The following is a 14,663-nucleotide window of genomic DNA, read 5'->3' on the forward strand; positions in this document are numbered from 1 at the left end:
CGCTACTGCTATCCCGCTCCTTAAATCCAGTGCATTGCTCCAAGCGCACACTGGGACCCGGCATGGGAGCGCAGTGCTGAGTTAACTGGGTCGTGGAAACTAATTCTCCACGGTAGAGCCTCACAGTGTGTGTGTGTGGAAGAATGGCACGGTTATCGTGTGTTGAATACCTTTTATAGTATTTTGATGGTGTCGCATGTATAATACTATGGTCGCCGTTTTCTCACCGTGCACTGTTGAGTTAAGCCTGTTACTGGCGCTTCTGTGCGCTACATGCCGCTGCTCACCGGTGTCGAAGGAGTGGGAAGCAGGTCAAGCTGATGTTCAGGTAGGTTACGCTTTGTCTTTACGGAGTCTGAACTCTGTTGGATGTCTGTCAGACTGTTTTTTTGTCAGTTGGGCTATGTACTGAAGCAGTTATGTTTAGCCTAATTTGAATTTGTAGGACATTTTAATGGACTGAGCGTCTGTCCATTAAAATTACGCGCGCTCTGCCGAAAGGAGATGCAACCTGCTAATTTATCTCGCATATGCCCGGAGGAGCATACGCCCACCACAACCTCCAATTGGTTTTTAATAACAGGTAGAGTAGGCTACATGTGGTCTTAAATGAGCCTTTGAGTGTATTTTCGTTCGTCCTGCCATTGTGGTAAAGCGGAGCACTTTGTTCTGCCTATGGAGTAGATAAACTACTGGAATATATTGAAGTGGGCTAATTTTAAGAAACTGAAAACAAGTCTACTTTTACTCGGAAAAATGCAGAGCCTACTTTTTGCCCTTAATTCATAGAAAACATAAGTGGCACTGCACATGTTTAATTCTCATAGGCTACAATTTAAACCACTTCAGTCTCAAGACACCATTATTGCTGTCCAGTGAGTTAATTGGGAAGACGATTTTGCTATAGCCTAAGTGCTCCATTCCGGAGCTTGATTCTCCCTTTGGGATGTGCTCCCCCACACCCGCTGTTATCATCCCCCTGGGGCCTCATCCTGCTCCTCTCCCGAAGACATCCATGATAAATCGTCTCGCATTTTGGTGTGAGTCCTTTTCAAAAAAATTACTGAAAAGCCCGGTTAGAGATTGACACGGGTCTTTGTGTTCCTATAAAACTATTGTCCTGTTTTTGCCCCTCGTCAGCCAACCATGGGAGTGTCTGTGCGACTCTCATGTGGTTGAAGTCAGCTGGCGGAGAAGTTAAACTGGCATGGTTGAGAAATAAGGACGAGGCTTATTCAGATGTGGTGAAAATTGAATTACTCGCAACAGCCCTTAAAATAGAAAACAAAATTATTGAAGGCAGTTAGTTACCCCATAAGAATGTGTGGTGCCTTTCATTGTATTGTTTACCATGCACACATTAGGTCACTGGGTGGCTTTTGTGGGTGGCAAGAATGTCTTATAAATGATGAGATCTTATGTTTACATATTCCATAAATGATAGGCCAATGATTAAACATTTTTCTCCTGAAAGGTCATCCATTTTCAGTGTTGGCTTACAGGCTCTCACCTGTCTGTTGCCTGAGGCTGACAAAAACTTTTTTCAGTGGTGTTTTATTTATTTTTTTTCTACAATATTTATTCATGGCAGTCATGTTTTTTTCCCCCTTAAGGCTTGCTATTGGAAACTTAAAGAGTTGACTGAGGTGTCTTGTTTTGTTGGTGCCATGCTAGAAAAACTCACCTGTTGCCAAGTTATGTTAAGCATATTAGTCAAACATATTTCACACAGGATGCAGGATCTTGATTTCAATCTGCCATTTTGCCATTTTGTTAAACTAAACATAATATCAACAGATTTAGCGCTGGCAGTGGGCCTATAGAGAATCCAAAGTATCTGCATATTTATGTTCTATATCTCATCTTTATTGAGGGGATGGCAGCGTAAAGCCCATGAAATAAGCTGACTTATTCGGTTCTACAACGCCTGCAACATGAGCCAATATTCGGTTCTAACATGATCCAGCTGTGGCATGAACGGGTTCTAATTCCTCCGCGTATCACGGCATATCTGTAAAAATCGTCCTGACCTGGACTCTGTCAGCGCTATGCCTTCTGGGAATTATTACACCCTCCACTGGGGTCTTCCCTGACTGGTGGCGTTGATGGGTGGTCTGGAATCTTCGGGGAAACTCTGATCACCCACAGAGCGAGGAGTAAAGGTGTATATGTATGTGTTTCTACCTGAGTGAGGGGAAAACAGTAGATGCTTAATTACAGGTATAACATGATGAGGGGAAGTGTCTGAGGAGTGTAGAACATACCACAGCAGCCCTAACATGCGCTGGTGACATGCCATCAGGCTTTCAGCTGGAGTTCAAGGTCTCCACCTTCATTTCATATCAGCCTATGACATTTCATGTTCTGTATCCTATTTCCCAACGCATGAGCAAAACCAATCAATATATTCCATATTTTCTTTCACCTCAATGCTGTTACTCTGGTATAATATGAGCAAAATGCACAACACAATTGAATATGAAACTCTAAATTAATTTGATTTATTCAAATAAATGTCTCATTTCGGTCTGCTGAATCCTTTTCAAACCTTCGTGATCCCCTCTAGGGCTGTGTGTGTGTGTGTGTGTGTGTGTGTGTGTGTGTGTGTGTGTGTGTGTGTGTGTGTGTGTGTGTGTGTGTGTGTGTGTGTGTGTGTGTGTGTGTGTGTGTGTGTGTCAGCCATTGTTATTTTCCCCCCCAGTTCCCACTGCCCTGGGTACATGTGATATTTGGGACCAAGGGGAATGCATGTGTATGTGTATAGTTGTATGTGTATGTATGTCAGAGTGAGGTGTGTGTGTGTGTGTGTGTGTGTGTGTGTGTGTGTGTGTGTGTGTGTGTGTGTGTGTGTGTGTGTGTGTGTGTGTGTGTGTGTGTGTGTGTGTGTGTGTGTGTGTGTGTGTGTGTGTGGAGATGGGGTGACATGTGCAGTCAAGGGAAAGCATCCATCTTCCCCAAAAGTACACCGCGTCAGGCGATGTATACAGTGACACAGCTGTGTGACTGTGGTGTGTGTGACTGACTGACTGTGGTGTGTGTCTGACGGAGTGTGTGTTTGTCTCCCAGGGCTTCCTCGAGAGGTATGGATACTTGCACCAGAGGGATCACAGCCACAATGCTGCAGAGCTCAAATCGGCCGTCAGGTAAACAGCTCCACATCACTGCACTGCACTACACCATATCATACCATACATACCATATAATACTGTACTGTACTATGCTGTACTATACTATTCTATAATATAATATACTACAGTATACTGTACTAAACTATTCTATATGATTCCCTGGGCACCAGATCAAGGGCTGCCCACTACTCCGGATGTGTAAGTGTGTACTAGAGGATGTGTGGGCTCCTGGTTAGGTCTCTGTTCCTAGTCTGTGTGTGACTGTGTGTGTGTGTGTGTGTGTGTGTGTGTGTGTGTGTGTGTGTGTGTTCGTGTGTGTGTGTGTTGTGTGTGTGTACGTGACTCCCAGATCGGTCAAATGCAGAGGACAGTCCTTTCCCTCAGGACAAATAAAGTAACTTAACGGAGCTAAATTATAGGCTACTATACTATAGAATACTATAATATACCATACTATGCTCTACTACACTATGCTACTCTACACTATCCTGTACTGTATGTCATTACCAAGCAAAAACATGCCACACCACTGTTCTAACTTCAGTTAGTATACATTATCTAATGGACTGACAGCCAGGATGATGTGTGGCTGTTGCTTGGTGGTTGAGTAAGTCTGAACATCTTCTGATTAGCAGGCGGGTATGTTTCTGTTCTCTTCTGTTCATTACCCATTCCAAACTGTCATCCTTCTCTGAAATTTACTACCCATAAATCCTCCCGGCAGGCTTTCTCCCTCCAAGGATGTTCTTGCCTGAAGGAGTCTTTATCCGTTTATTGACGACAGGGACTTTGCAATGTCACTGAGCCGAACACACCTCTTTCTCTGTGTGTGTGTGTGTGTGTGTGTGTTCTCACTTGTGTGTACCCCAGCTAAAACAGAAACAAAACAACTATTGCCCAAACCAAACCCTTGTGAAATAACTTTAGTGTGTAACAGTTGTGCATGAGCCTGATTTTCCACACTCACCTTGGTTTTATTAACAGTGCTTGGAGTCATTCATGTGTGTTTAATGACCACTCGCTTCAGTCCAGTCCTGTATGACTCCAGCTCATGTAATGCACTACAGGATATTTGTGTGTGTGGGGGGGGTGGGGGGAGGGTGTTCCACAGGCCTCCATATTACTCAGCGGGCGACCGAGCCCGGGACTGCTCTGAGACAGCGAGCCAATCAGGCGCGACCAGCGGACCTATTTAGATTGGCCTGTGGAGCCGTAATCTAATGACCATTATTTACGCTGGAATTTACACTTATCTAGATGTGCGCTGGCTGGCTGGCTGGCTGGCTGGGGCTGGACCAGGGCCATTAGGCTGAGTCAGCTGGCCAAGGAGTCTCCACCACATCAGGAGGGGTGGCCCTGCAGCTGCTGCCTGTGTGGCAAAGATGGCCGACAGTGACGCCACACACCTCTTTTTCAACTTCCTCTCAGGGTGCCTCTCAACTTCTCTCCTCGATCCTCGATGCTCGGTCCTCCAGGCTCGTTCCCACTGTACTGATCTATAACTAACACTGGATTGACTATCCCATTGTTGCCACCCCATCATTCTTTATCTAGATCAGTGGGAACGAGGACCGAGGAAGGAAGGGAGGATGTATAAAAAAAGATGAATGAGAGGCACCCTCAGTCTCATTTTGTTGCCCCTATTCCCAGTATCGCACTCTCTGGCTCTCCCTTTTAATGTTGAATGCACCAACCACGGCATAACGAAGAGTGTTAGATCAAGATGATTGGTTAACGGGGTGCTAATAATATGGAAAAATGCATGTGATCATTATCTCTCTCTGGTCTGTTCTCTGACAGTCTCAGTTCATTTCACATCTCTCACATCATTTGAGTTCTAGTTCATTTAGTAAGTAACAGCCTTTTCTTTCCGGGACTGTGTGTAAGGGAGTCTGTTTTATACAGTACTGACTTTCAGACATCGTCAACATTTCACTCTGTGCTCACTATCTGAATTCATCATCAGTATTATACAGACAACACAAATGACTGCCTTTTCAGAGAACAAACACATACTTCTGACTGATTAAAACTAAACACTGTGCACCGCTTCAGTACAATTATGAATAATTGTCATGTCTCTGACAGGGAGTTCCAGTGGCTGTCGCACTTGCCAGTCACCGGCAGCCTGGACAGCGCCACCCTGGGGAAGATGGCAGCGCCGCGTTGCGGGGTGAAGGACGGGGGCAGTCATCGAGCCTGGGCCAAGAGGGTCAACACCATCTTCACAGGAGGTGGGGGGCACCTGCGCAGGAAGAGATACACACAGGCGGGTGAGTGGGCGTGTCTGTCACCTGTCATGGACGCCATTGAGTGCCACGTCAGAGTGACACTGCGTGGCTGTTAACATGGTCATAGGATGTATTCTGTCAGTCTGACAGTCCGTCAGTATTTCTACTGTTAAAAGTCTTCAATCTGCCTCATAGACCCCAAATGGAAACTAATGAAATGAAATGGATTCATGGAAAATGGAATTAAAATGGGTTGTTTGAAAGTTAATTTTTGTGTGCAATATTGGGAGATAGAGGCATTCAGATTCTCTCCAGCTCTTTGTTTCCCGGTAGTCAGGGACGTGCGGTCTGGGCGTGGCTGACGTCATATAACATAATCGCAGGCGGCAGTGCCGAGTGTATAATTACTGGCCTTGCTGGACAGGCCCGAGGACGGCGCCGTGTGGAACTCCTCCCCTACAGGTGGAGGCATGCGTCAGATAATGCCTACCTGTCCTGCCCCTCCACCTGACCTCACCTGATCTGGGGCTTGTTACACACTCCTGCACCTCCCCAGCGGCGCTCAACCATGCCACAAAAAAACAGCTTAATTACAGATCCCGTCCATAGTAAAGGCCTTAAGTAGTAATAAAGTCTAGTAGCTGAAGGAGACCCTTGCGTAAAACACCACAGACTCCTGATTGACTTCTGCTCTCACGAGTTTAGCTCTGTAAAACCGATTAGACACAGAGTAAGGAAATACCTGTTACATCGATGATATATTAGTCTTCCCTCTCGTCGCTGCTTGTTGTGATTAGCAACAAAGATGGAAGAGATCCCAGGCCGTGCTAGTCAGTATTTTCTCAGGCGCCCCATTAGGCCTACCTGTGCTCCAGCCACTTCACCATTCCCACTTCCTCCACTTCCTCCCATGATGCTTCACAGGAAGAGAGCGGAGAAGTGTGTGTATAGACAGAGATTAGCCCACGAGCATCTGACTGCTGCCCTGAGGCGGCAGAGACGTGACGGAGGAGGGCCTGACCTGGCCCTGGCGTGGGCCAGAGCTCCCCCAGCCTCAGCTGTTGTGCGGCTGCTGAGAGGCCCCACCGTGCCACTCCGCCTGTGTTGTAACAGTGTTGAATCGGCAGAAACAACTTCACATTCTCGCCTGTCACTCGAGGGATTTGTTAACGCCGCTGGAATGCTGCTGTGTGAGAGCAGCATTAGCCAAAGTCAAGTTGGTACCTGATGCCTCCCATCTGTTTGACTGTGCGAATAAGACAAACACGCATGTAGACTGTTTCTGGAGCCCTGGAGTGATGGCTGTGAAATCCGCCTCACCGCCAAACTCTTGGCTCCTCTGTTATTGAGAAATGCAACTGTAATTATCTTTGCTGTGTGACTCCAGAGTGACCTCACTATCGGACCATTTTTAAATGACCCAAACATGTCAGGATTGTTGTTTTGGCTGAAAGTGTATTTCTAACTGTTTGTGTCAGTTGTTTAATAATGTGTGACTTTACCCCTATCTATCATATGCTTGGGTGTTGAATAAGTTATGCTTGTTTGTTGCTCGGGCTTGCTGTGTTTGAACAAGGCCCCAGTGCGTATGGAGGAAATCTTACAGAGCCTCAAGCACAACACACCTTGTCGCTCAAACATTTCACACATGTTGTGGGAATTCGAGCGTTGCTTCCATTTAAAGCCTACATTCCATCACCTTGTCCAAGATAAGCCAAGACTTTCACCTCTCTCCCTCTTATGCTCCCACTCTCACCTCTCTCTCTCTCTCTCTCTCTCTCTCTCTCTCTCTCTCTCTCTCTCATTAAAATGCAAGTACAGTTGGTTTGTGGTAGTAGTTTAGTGCACCAGTGCTCAGAAATTAAAGGGATAATCCGGAGTGAAATGCACTTTAGATCAATTTTTCGGACTATTGGGAGTACATACGTTGAGTTGACACCAAAATCATGTCATTCGGATGTATTTTGAGAAAGTTCAAGTTCACCGTTTTTAGCCAAAACTCGTTAGCCTGGAAGTGAACGGGGCAGGTCCTTTCGCCACTACAAAACGCTATTTTTATACCTCTTCTACTGTTCCAAACAACGCTACACTTACGTGGTAGTGAGTAGAGGGTCCCTAAAGCCAAACCGAAGTATCCCCACGTCTTTATGTGGTCGGATAGAGAGTCCAGAATGAATTTAATCGAGTCAGTACCTTTCGGAAATGTCGCTGTGGCAGCTGCACAACGCTTCCACAACACTTTACTAACATTTCCGGAAAGGTACTGACTCGATTAAATACATTCTGGACTCTCTATCCGACCACATAAAGACGTGAGGATACTTCGGTTTGGCTTTAGGGACCCTCTACTCACTACCACGTAAGTGTAGCGTTGTTTGGAACTGTAGAAGAGGTATAAAAATAGCGTTTTGTAGTGGCGAAAGGACCTGCCCCGGTCACTTCCAGGCTAACGAGTTTTGGCTAAAAACGGTGAACTCGAACTTTCTCAAAATACATCCGAATGACATGATTTTGGTGTCAACTCAACGTATGTACTCCCAATAGTCCGAAAAATTGATCTAAAGTGCATTTCACTCCGGATTATCCCTTTAAGGAGATATTTAAGAATTGTATTTCTTCCCAAATTGAGTCCATTTCTTGTTTTTTTTCTTTTTTTCTGAAAACTGTTAAACTGTTTTCTCTGAAAACTGTTAAAGCTCTAACTTCCTCTTAGTAAACATTACTGCCTGATGGTCACTGCAATTGCTCTCTCTCTCTTTCTCTCTCTCTCTCTCCATCTCTTTTCCATTCCTTCACTCCTGTCTTCCTCTTCCTCTCTTTCATTCAGTCTGTCTGTATCCCCCTCTCTGGCTCTCAGTCTCTGCCTACTGCAATAGTAATTACTCCCATTTGGGAAGTCATGGAATGTCTTCGGGATCCAACATCCTGCTCCGTTATAGTTCCCCCCTCGGGACAATGCTTAAATACTGCTCAGACCCACTACAGCCAGATGGGAACATTAGCTAGTCCTCTACATGCTTCATCAAGTAAAAGCCCTAAAAACTGTAATTTATAGGTAGACCCATACCAGTATGGGAATATTGCAATGTTATGATTTCATCAAATAGTGAATCCTAGTTGCTTACATAATATTTTACTTGACGCAAGATATAATATGTTATTCATACTGTAGGCCTCTTAAAGCAACAGTCGGGGACTTTGGTCAAACACAAGCAAACTATAGACAAAGCATTCTTTGCAAAAAAAAAAATAGCTGGCAAATTTGTGGTTTGAAAGCTGTTTTCATGGGGTAGGGTGACACAAAGCACAATAATGTCATCTTGCCTAATGTCAAATTGTCATAGTGATGACGTTCAAACAATGTCAACTTGACATTACAAAAACCGAATGACACATTATGACAACAGTCATACACATCAATAATGTGTCATTAATGTGCATGACATGTGTCATGTCATTCTTATGACGGTTACATGACACCCTTATCTAGACCCCTTCAAATAAAGTGTTACCTAATAATGCATAATAGGTGACAGGTAGAGTAGTTGACACCATGAAAATTAATTTGAAGATGATCCCATTCCCTGTTCCTATTACTCCTATCACTCAGAAACTTATCTACATTTGACAGCAAAATGACGTTGTCTACATAATGCTCTTGAATAATGGAAATCCTCCTGGAGTGTCTTTGTATTTTCACTAGTGTTTCCCCAGTATGACAGATTGAGCTGTATTACCTTACAAACACTCTCTCTCTCTCTCTCTCTCTCTCTCTCTCTCTCTCTCTCTCTCTCGCTCTCTGTATATGTGTGTGAGCGACAGAGAGAGAGAGAGAGAGAGAGAGAGAGAGAGAGCGCATCTGGGCCAGATGTTTGAGGCGTGTAGGGTGGATTCCTGTGGCCTGCTCTGACACAGCAGCTGGCTCCGGGCTCTGGGCCCCGTCATCACCCTCCCCTGAGGGGCCACTCTGCTCCACATGTCTCTGCCCCGACACTGCCCTCACTCCCAGACCTCCCTCCCTCTCTCTTTTACTCCCTCTCTCACTCCCAGACCTCCCTCTCTCTCTTTTTCTCCCTCTCTCACTCCCAGACCTCCCTCTCTCTCACACTCCCAGACCTCCCTCTCTCTCTCTTTCTCCCTCTCTCACTCCCAGACCTCCCTCTCCCCCCTCTATCTCTCTCTCTTTCTCCCTCTCTCTCCCTCACTCCCAGATGTCCCTCTCTTCCTCCCTCACTCCTAGACCTCTCTCACTCCTTTTCTCCATCTCTCATTCCCAGACCTCTCTCTTTTTCTCCCTCACTCCCAGACCTCCCTCTCTCTCTCTCTCTCTCACTCCCTCCCAGACATCTCTCTCTCTTTCTCCCTCACTCCCAGATCTCCCTCTCTCTCTCTCACACTCCCAAACCTCTCTCCTTCTCTCCCAGAGCCCTACATCTCTCCCTCTATCTCTCCTCCATGCACTCTCTCTTCTTCTCTGTCTCATCTGCTTTCTCAGCACCGTCACTCGCAGAGCCCTGAAACTGTCTCTCTCAATCTCCCCCTCTTTCTCTATCTGTCCATATCTCTCTGTCTCTCTTTTCTTCAATCTTCTCCACTCTCTTCACCTCTCTCCATCTATACTCTGTATCTCTCCTTCTCCATCTCTGCCTCTCTCTATCTGCCCGTGGGATCTTAAGTGGCCCAAGAGCACTCTCCAGCCTGTCCTCACTGCCAGATGTCTGTCAGAGACACTCTCAGATTGTCTCAATCATGTCTCACTTTTGTCTCAGTATCTCGCCATCCCCTCCATGACCTCAGTCCTGTCCATCGTCATCCTTGTCACACAATTTCTCTCAGTCCCTTGCCTCTCGACACCTTGCCTCAGTAGTTGGGTTTCCATCCAGCTCATTCACATATTTGAAGCTCATGCATGAACATGTGATCAAAATCGATGTGTTTCTGTATGCGACGCAGCAAGGCTGACACTCTGAAGTTCAACAGTCATCTCCTGAGCTTTTTGTTCCCTCTTGTTCCCTCTTGCCTGGCATGGCCCCACTCGCCTAGTATCTCAATTCATTTTCATTTCACATTTCACCGAGACGCTAGTCTGGCATCTGACTAGCACACTGACGTTTCCTGCGGACATCCAAGGTGCTGTGCCAGTCAGCGACGAGAAGGGATGATGCAGGTCTCAAAATTAGAATGTGTAAATCTCCCGTATGTACATCAGAGATAGGTGTAAATATGATACATCCTGACTGTCTATTTGGCTTATTATCAGTTTATAAAGATTAGACAGGAAGTAGGAAGTTATGTTATTCATCCCTGAACAATGTAATTGGTTGGGATGGACCTGTGATATCAAAGTTAACACAAAATCTATATTATGTAAGAAGGGTGTCACTTGCGCTCAAGCCTTTTCAGTCCTCACAGTCCGGGACCAAAGGATCAGAGAAACTGTTCCGGTCATTCCTGGGTCTAGTCACTTCGAAGTAGCCCAGCCAGTTTCTCTGACCAAACCTATGCCCGTTACGACGCTTGGACCAGTTGGAATCATTTCCCAATGGTGAGAGGCCAGACTCTCTTCTTGAAGCGAAACCAAGTAGTGAGTCTAGACCCCAGGCAAGTGCTGCGATGCTGAAACCCAGCGGTGTGTGTCCCTCTCCTCACTCCTGTCGTCACGGCAGCAGTGTTTGGACATGTGCTTAGCCTTCCTGTTATGGCTTTGCATAGCGTCCCGGGGAGTGTGTTGTTACTGGCCTTATCTGTGTAATTTGACATTGTGTAATTCCATGTATACAAACATAGGTGGAAGCTGAAACAGGAAAACGCAGTGTAGCGGTGTGTAGCGGTGTGTGCGTGTGTGTGTGTGTGTGTGTATACCCTGCAGAGCTGTGTGATTTAGATGTTTGGACGGGGGGAGCCATATAATTATGTACAAGTCACAAGAACCACAAGCTTGTTGAGTTGAGCAAACTGTTTGCAAGACCCTGTGCCCACACACACAAACACACACACACACACACACACACACACACACACACACACACACACACACACACACACACACACACACATTCGTGCTGCTGGTTTATCCAGCTGCGCTCGGAGGTCTCCTGGTATCCCATAATCCCCTCAGGGATTCCAGCATGTGCCTGTTTGGTTGAGCATGAAGAGTGCTCAGGGTCGCTGGGTCCACACACACCTTGGGGTTTTGCTTGGCTTCGTGAGCTCAAGTGGTTTATTTAACGGGCTCACGGTTGTGCTGGGGAGGAGAGCGAGAGGATACAGGCGCGTAGGTCACGCAGGGGGCGGCAGGATCAGGTGGATTTGGACTCTCGGAGAGACACTCAGAGGCAACTCAGAGGCGGGATATATTACCTCTGAGGATTTTGAAATAAACTGCTGGCCTGTGGACAAGAGGGCTGTACCACCATACCAGCGACGTTACTGGCTTATCTTGGCGCCTTCAGAAGTAACCACTGGTCAAAAGAGTAAACGAAAAACAGGTTTGTTTGGAGTGCTACAAGGTGTAAATCCTTTTTTGGTGCTCTTCGGTGCTGGGATTCCAGATAATGATTCCAGAGAGTTCCGAGGCACTCAAAAAATGATGCATATAAAAAGTTGTTATTTTCGACTACTTAAACATGCTTACGCGTTTCAGCCAAGCTGGCCTTCATCAGACCTTCATCACTGGTCAAAAGAGCACGTCACTTTGGCAAGCAATAGATGCTTGGTGTAGTGGCTGCTGCCAGAGTCACCTGGAGAAGCCAGTAACCTTGCGTTGGAGCCCAGAACCACACCCCTCTGAGCTCTGGGAGAGACACTCATCTCACTGTCACTGTCACTGTGTGTTTTATTGACACGAGCTGAAATATGATTGATTTAGAGTACTCGATTTATTGTTTTTGACATTTCACATTGTTGTGGTACTGCGCCGATCAAAGGTTAACAACCTTGCAGTTTTCTGGCTCAGCTTCCCTTTGCATCACCATTTAGTCGTTTGACAGACATTTTAGTCGAGGTAAACACAACAGGTAAACACATCAGGTAAACACAACAGATAACCACAACAGATAAACACAGAGTAGGGAAAGGAAAAGCAGCTGAAATCCTGCTTTTATGGTCTAATTATTTACATACTCTAACTTACAAGCATACACAAAAAAATGATCTGTCAGAACTTTAGCAAAGATAAGGTCATGCAGCCCAGGGGAACCATTGGTCTTGTTTACATTTCTGTGTTGTTGTTGTTGTTGTGTGTCCTCAGGTGACAAGTGGTACAAGCGTCATCTGACCTACCGCATCAAGAACTGGCCGCGGCACCTATCCCAGAAGTCCGTGCGCTCGGCCGTTCAGACGGCCTTCCAGCTGTGGAGTAACGTGTCAGGCCTGGTGTTCCAGGAGGTGCTCCTGGACGCGCCCACCGACATCCGCCTGGCATTCTACGAGGGCGAGCACAACGACGGCTCCGGGAACGCCTTCGACGGGCCAGGTCAGAGAAGATCATATTACTATGTAACTAACTAAATCTACTTTTATTTAATACTTAACTAACTCCCATGAACATTATCACCAGATCTTGCATGGAGTCATCTGTTTGCATAGCTGTTGTAGCCTGGAAACCAGCCTGAATTAACCCCGCCCACAACATTTGAGTTTGAGTCAGAGTTTGAGTTGAGCTGGAGTTGATAACAATTCAAGTCTGACCACGCCAGGCTGTAGCTGTTGCGATGCCGTGTGCCTCTAGAACACACCTGTGGTCTGTTCCCTGCATGGCGACCAGATGTCTTCGTTCTCCCAGGCACGTCGTCCGTCTGAGGCCAAAAATATCAGTTTGGCCGGGATTCATCAAATTCCTCCATCTGTCTGGGATTTTGATTTCCTCCTCACTCAGTCCGCCTGTGTAAACAGAAACACGCATCCTTCATTCCATGCACCGGCCGACTGGTCACTCACCTACCGCATTCTCAGCTCGGACACGCGCCTGACGCGTTTGACACTTGAGCTAGTTTATCAAAAGTAAACTGTTTTGATTTTGGCTTCCAACTCAGAGGAAGAGAGAAACTGGGCGAGTGTCAGTAGTATTTATTTTGTATCAGGCGAGTTTAAAAATAGGCCAAGGTTTACTTAAGGACTTCCCAAGGTGCTGCTATAGTCAATCAGTCAATGTAAGCAGGTCGGCTAGTGTCAACTTAGATATCATTCATTTCTCTTCGGTCTCCCACCGTCAGTTCCTGGATAAAAAATGTTAGCCTATCGCATGTCTAAAAGAAGGGCAAAGTCCGTTTATCGCAGAGGGAATAGAGCTGTTCAGTGTTAGGGTTCGCTCTGACTTCAGGCTGTCCTGCCTCCTCCTCAGCCCAGTCCAGTGCGTCTGATCTCATTTCTGTAGACGCAGTGGGTTTTTTAAGGCTGTGATAGTGTGCGCTGTTAAAATGCAAGCAGACCTGACCCTTGCGTGAGGCTGTGAGCTTTTGGCCCAGTCTTGGACGGGCTCCAGCACAGCTGTCAAACTTGTATGCATTTGGGCAACTACACACACACACACAAGGTCATACAAAGGACATGAGACCGTAATCAAACCCAATCAGACCAGTTTAGGGCCTGCATATTCTCTCTCTCTAACTTTCCTTCTTTCTATATCTTTCTTTCTCTCTCTCTCTCTCTCTGTTTCTCTCTCTCTCTCTCTGTCTCTCTCTCTCTCTAATTTTCCCTCTTTCTCTCTCTTGCCTCTACAAATCAAATCTCCATTCTTATAGATAATCAGATACAGCTTTGGCATACTAAACTAGTACGACTTCAGTACATGGCCATGTCCATGTAATAAAACCTACATAAGCCTACAGTATATTAAACAGTCAAATCTGAATACTGAGATAGAATTGGAGATAGCAATCACCTTACTGGGCCAAGATTCGTCATGGTGATCAGGGGTCTTGGTGCTGGAGCCAGCACACATTTCCCCATATTGATGGCCTCCATCAAAGATGAGTTGTGTGAATATGATCCAATCTCCCCTTTCTTTAAATGCAACCCACATGCCAACCAAATGGGCACCATCTGCCCACCACATGCCAACCAAATGGGCACCATCTGCCCACCACCTGCAAACCAAATGCCCATCTCATGCCCATCTCATGCCCATCTCTATGCCCATCTCTATGCCCATCTCTATGCCCATCTCATGCCCATCTCTATGCCCATCTCTATGCCCATCTCTATGCCCATCTCTATGCCCATCTCATGCCCACAGGAGGTGCCCTGGCCCACGCCTTCTTCCCGTGCCGCGGCGAGGCCCACTTCGACATGGCGGAGCGCTGGA

At 46.3% G+C, this 14,663-nt stretch overlaps 1 protein-coding gene across 1 annotated transcript in view; it reads left to right on the plus strand.

Moving 5' to 3' along the window:
• The first annotated feature begins 64 nt into the window (after positions 1-64).
• Positions 65-14,663, plus strand: part of mmp28 (matrix metallopeptidase 28) — a 26,283-nt gene continuing 11,684 nt past the window's right edge. Inside the window, exons 1-5 of the mRNA XM_062551903.1 lie at positions 65-328; positions 3,067-3,143; positions 5,217-5,401; positions 12,609-12,833; positions 14,595-14,663. The exon at positions 14,595-14,663 is cut by the window's right edge and continues 177 nt beyond it. Coding sequence (XP_062407887.1) covers positions 197-328; positions 3,067-3,143; positions 5,217-5,401; positions 12,609-12,833; positions 14,595-14,663 — 688 coding nt within the window. The 5' untranslated portion in view covers positions 65-196. The remainder of the gene's footprint in view (positions 329-3,066; positions 3,144-5,216; positions 5,402-12,608; positions 12,834-14,594) is intronic.

Source organism: Sardina pilchardus, chromosome 13, assembly GCF_963854185.1.
Source record: "Sardina pilchardus chromosome 13, fSarPil1.1, whole genome shotgun sequence".
In the NCBI taxonomy this organism is placed as follows: domain Eukaryota; kingdom Metazoa; phylum Chordata; class Actinopteri; order Clupeiformes; family Clupeidae; genus Sardina; species Sardina pilchardus.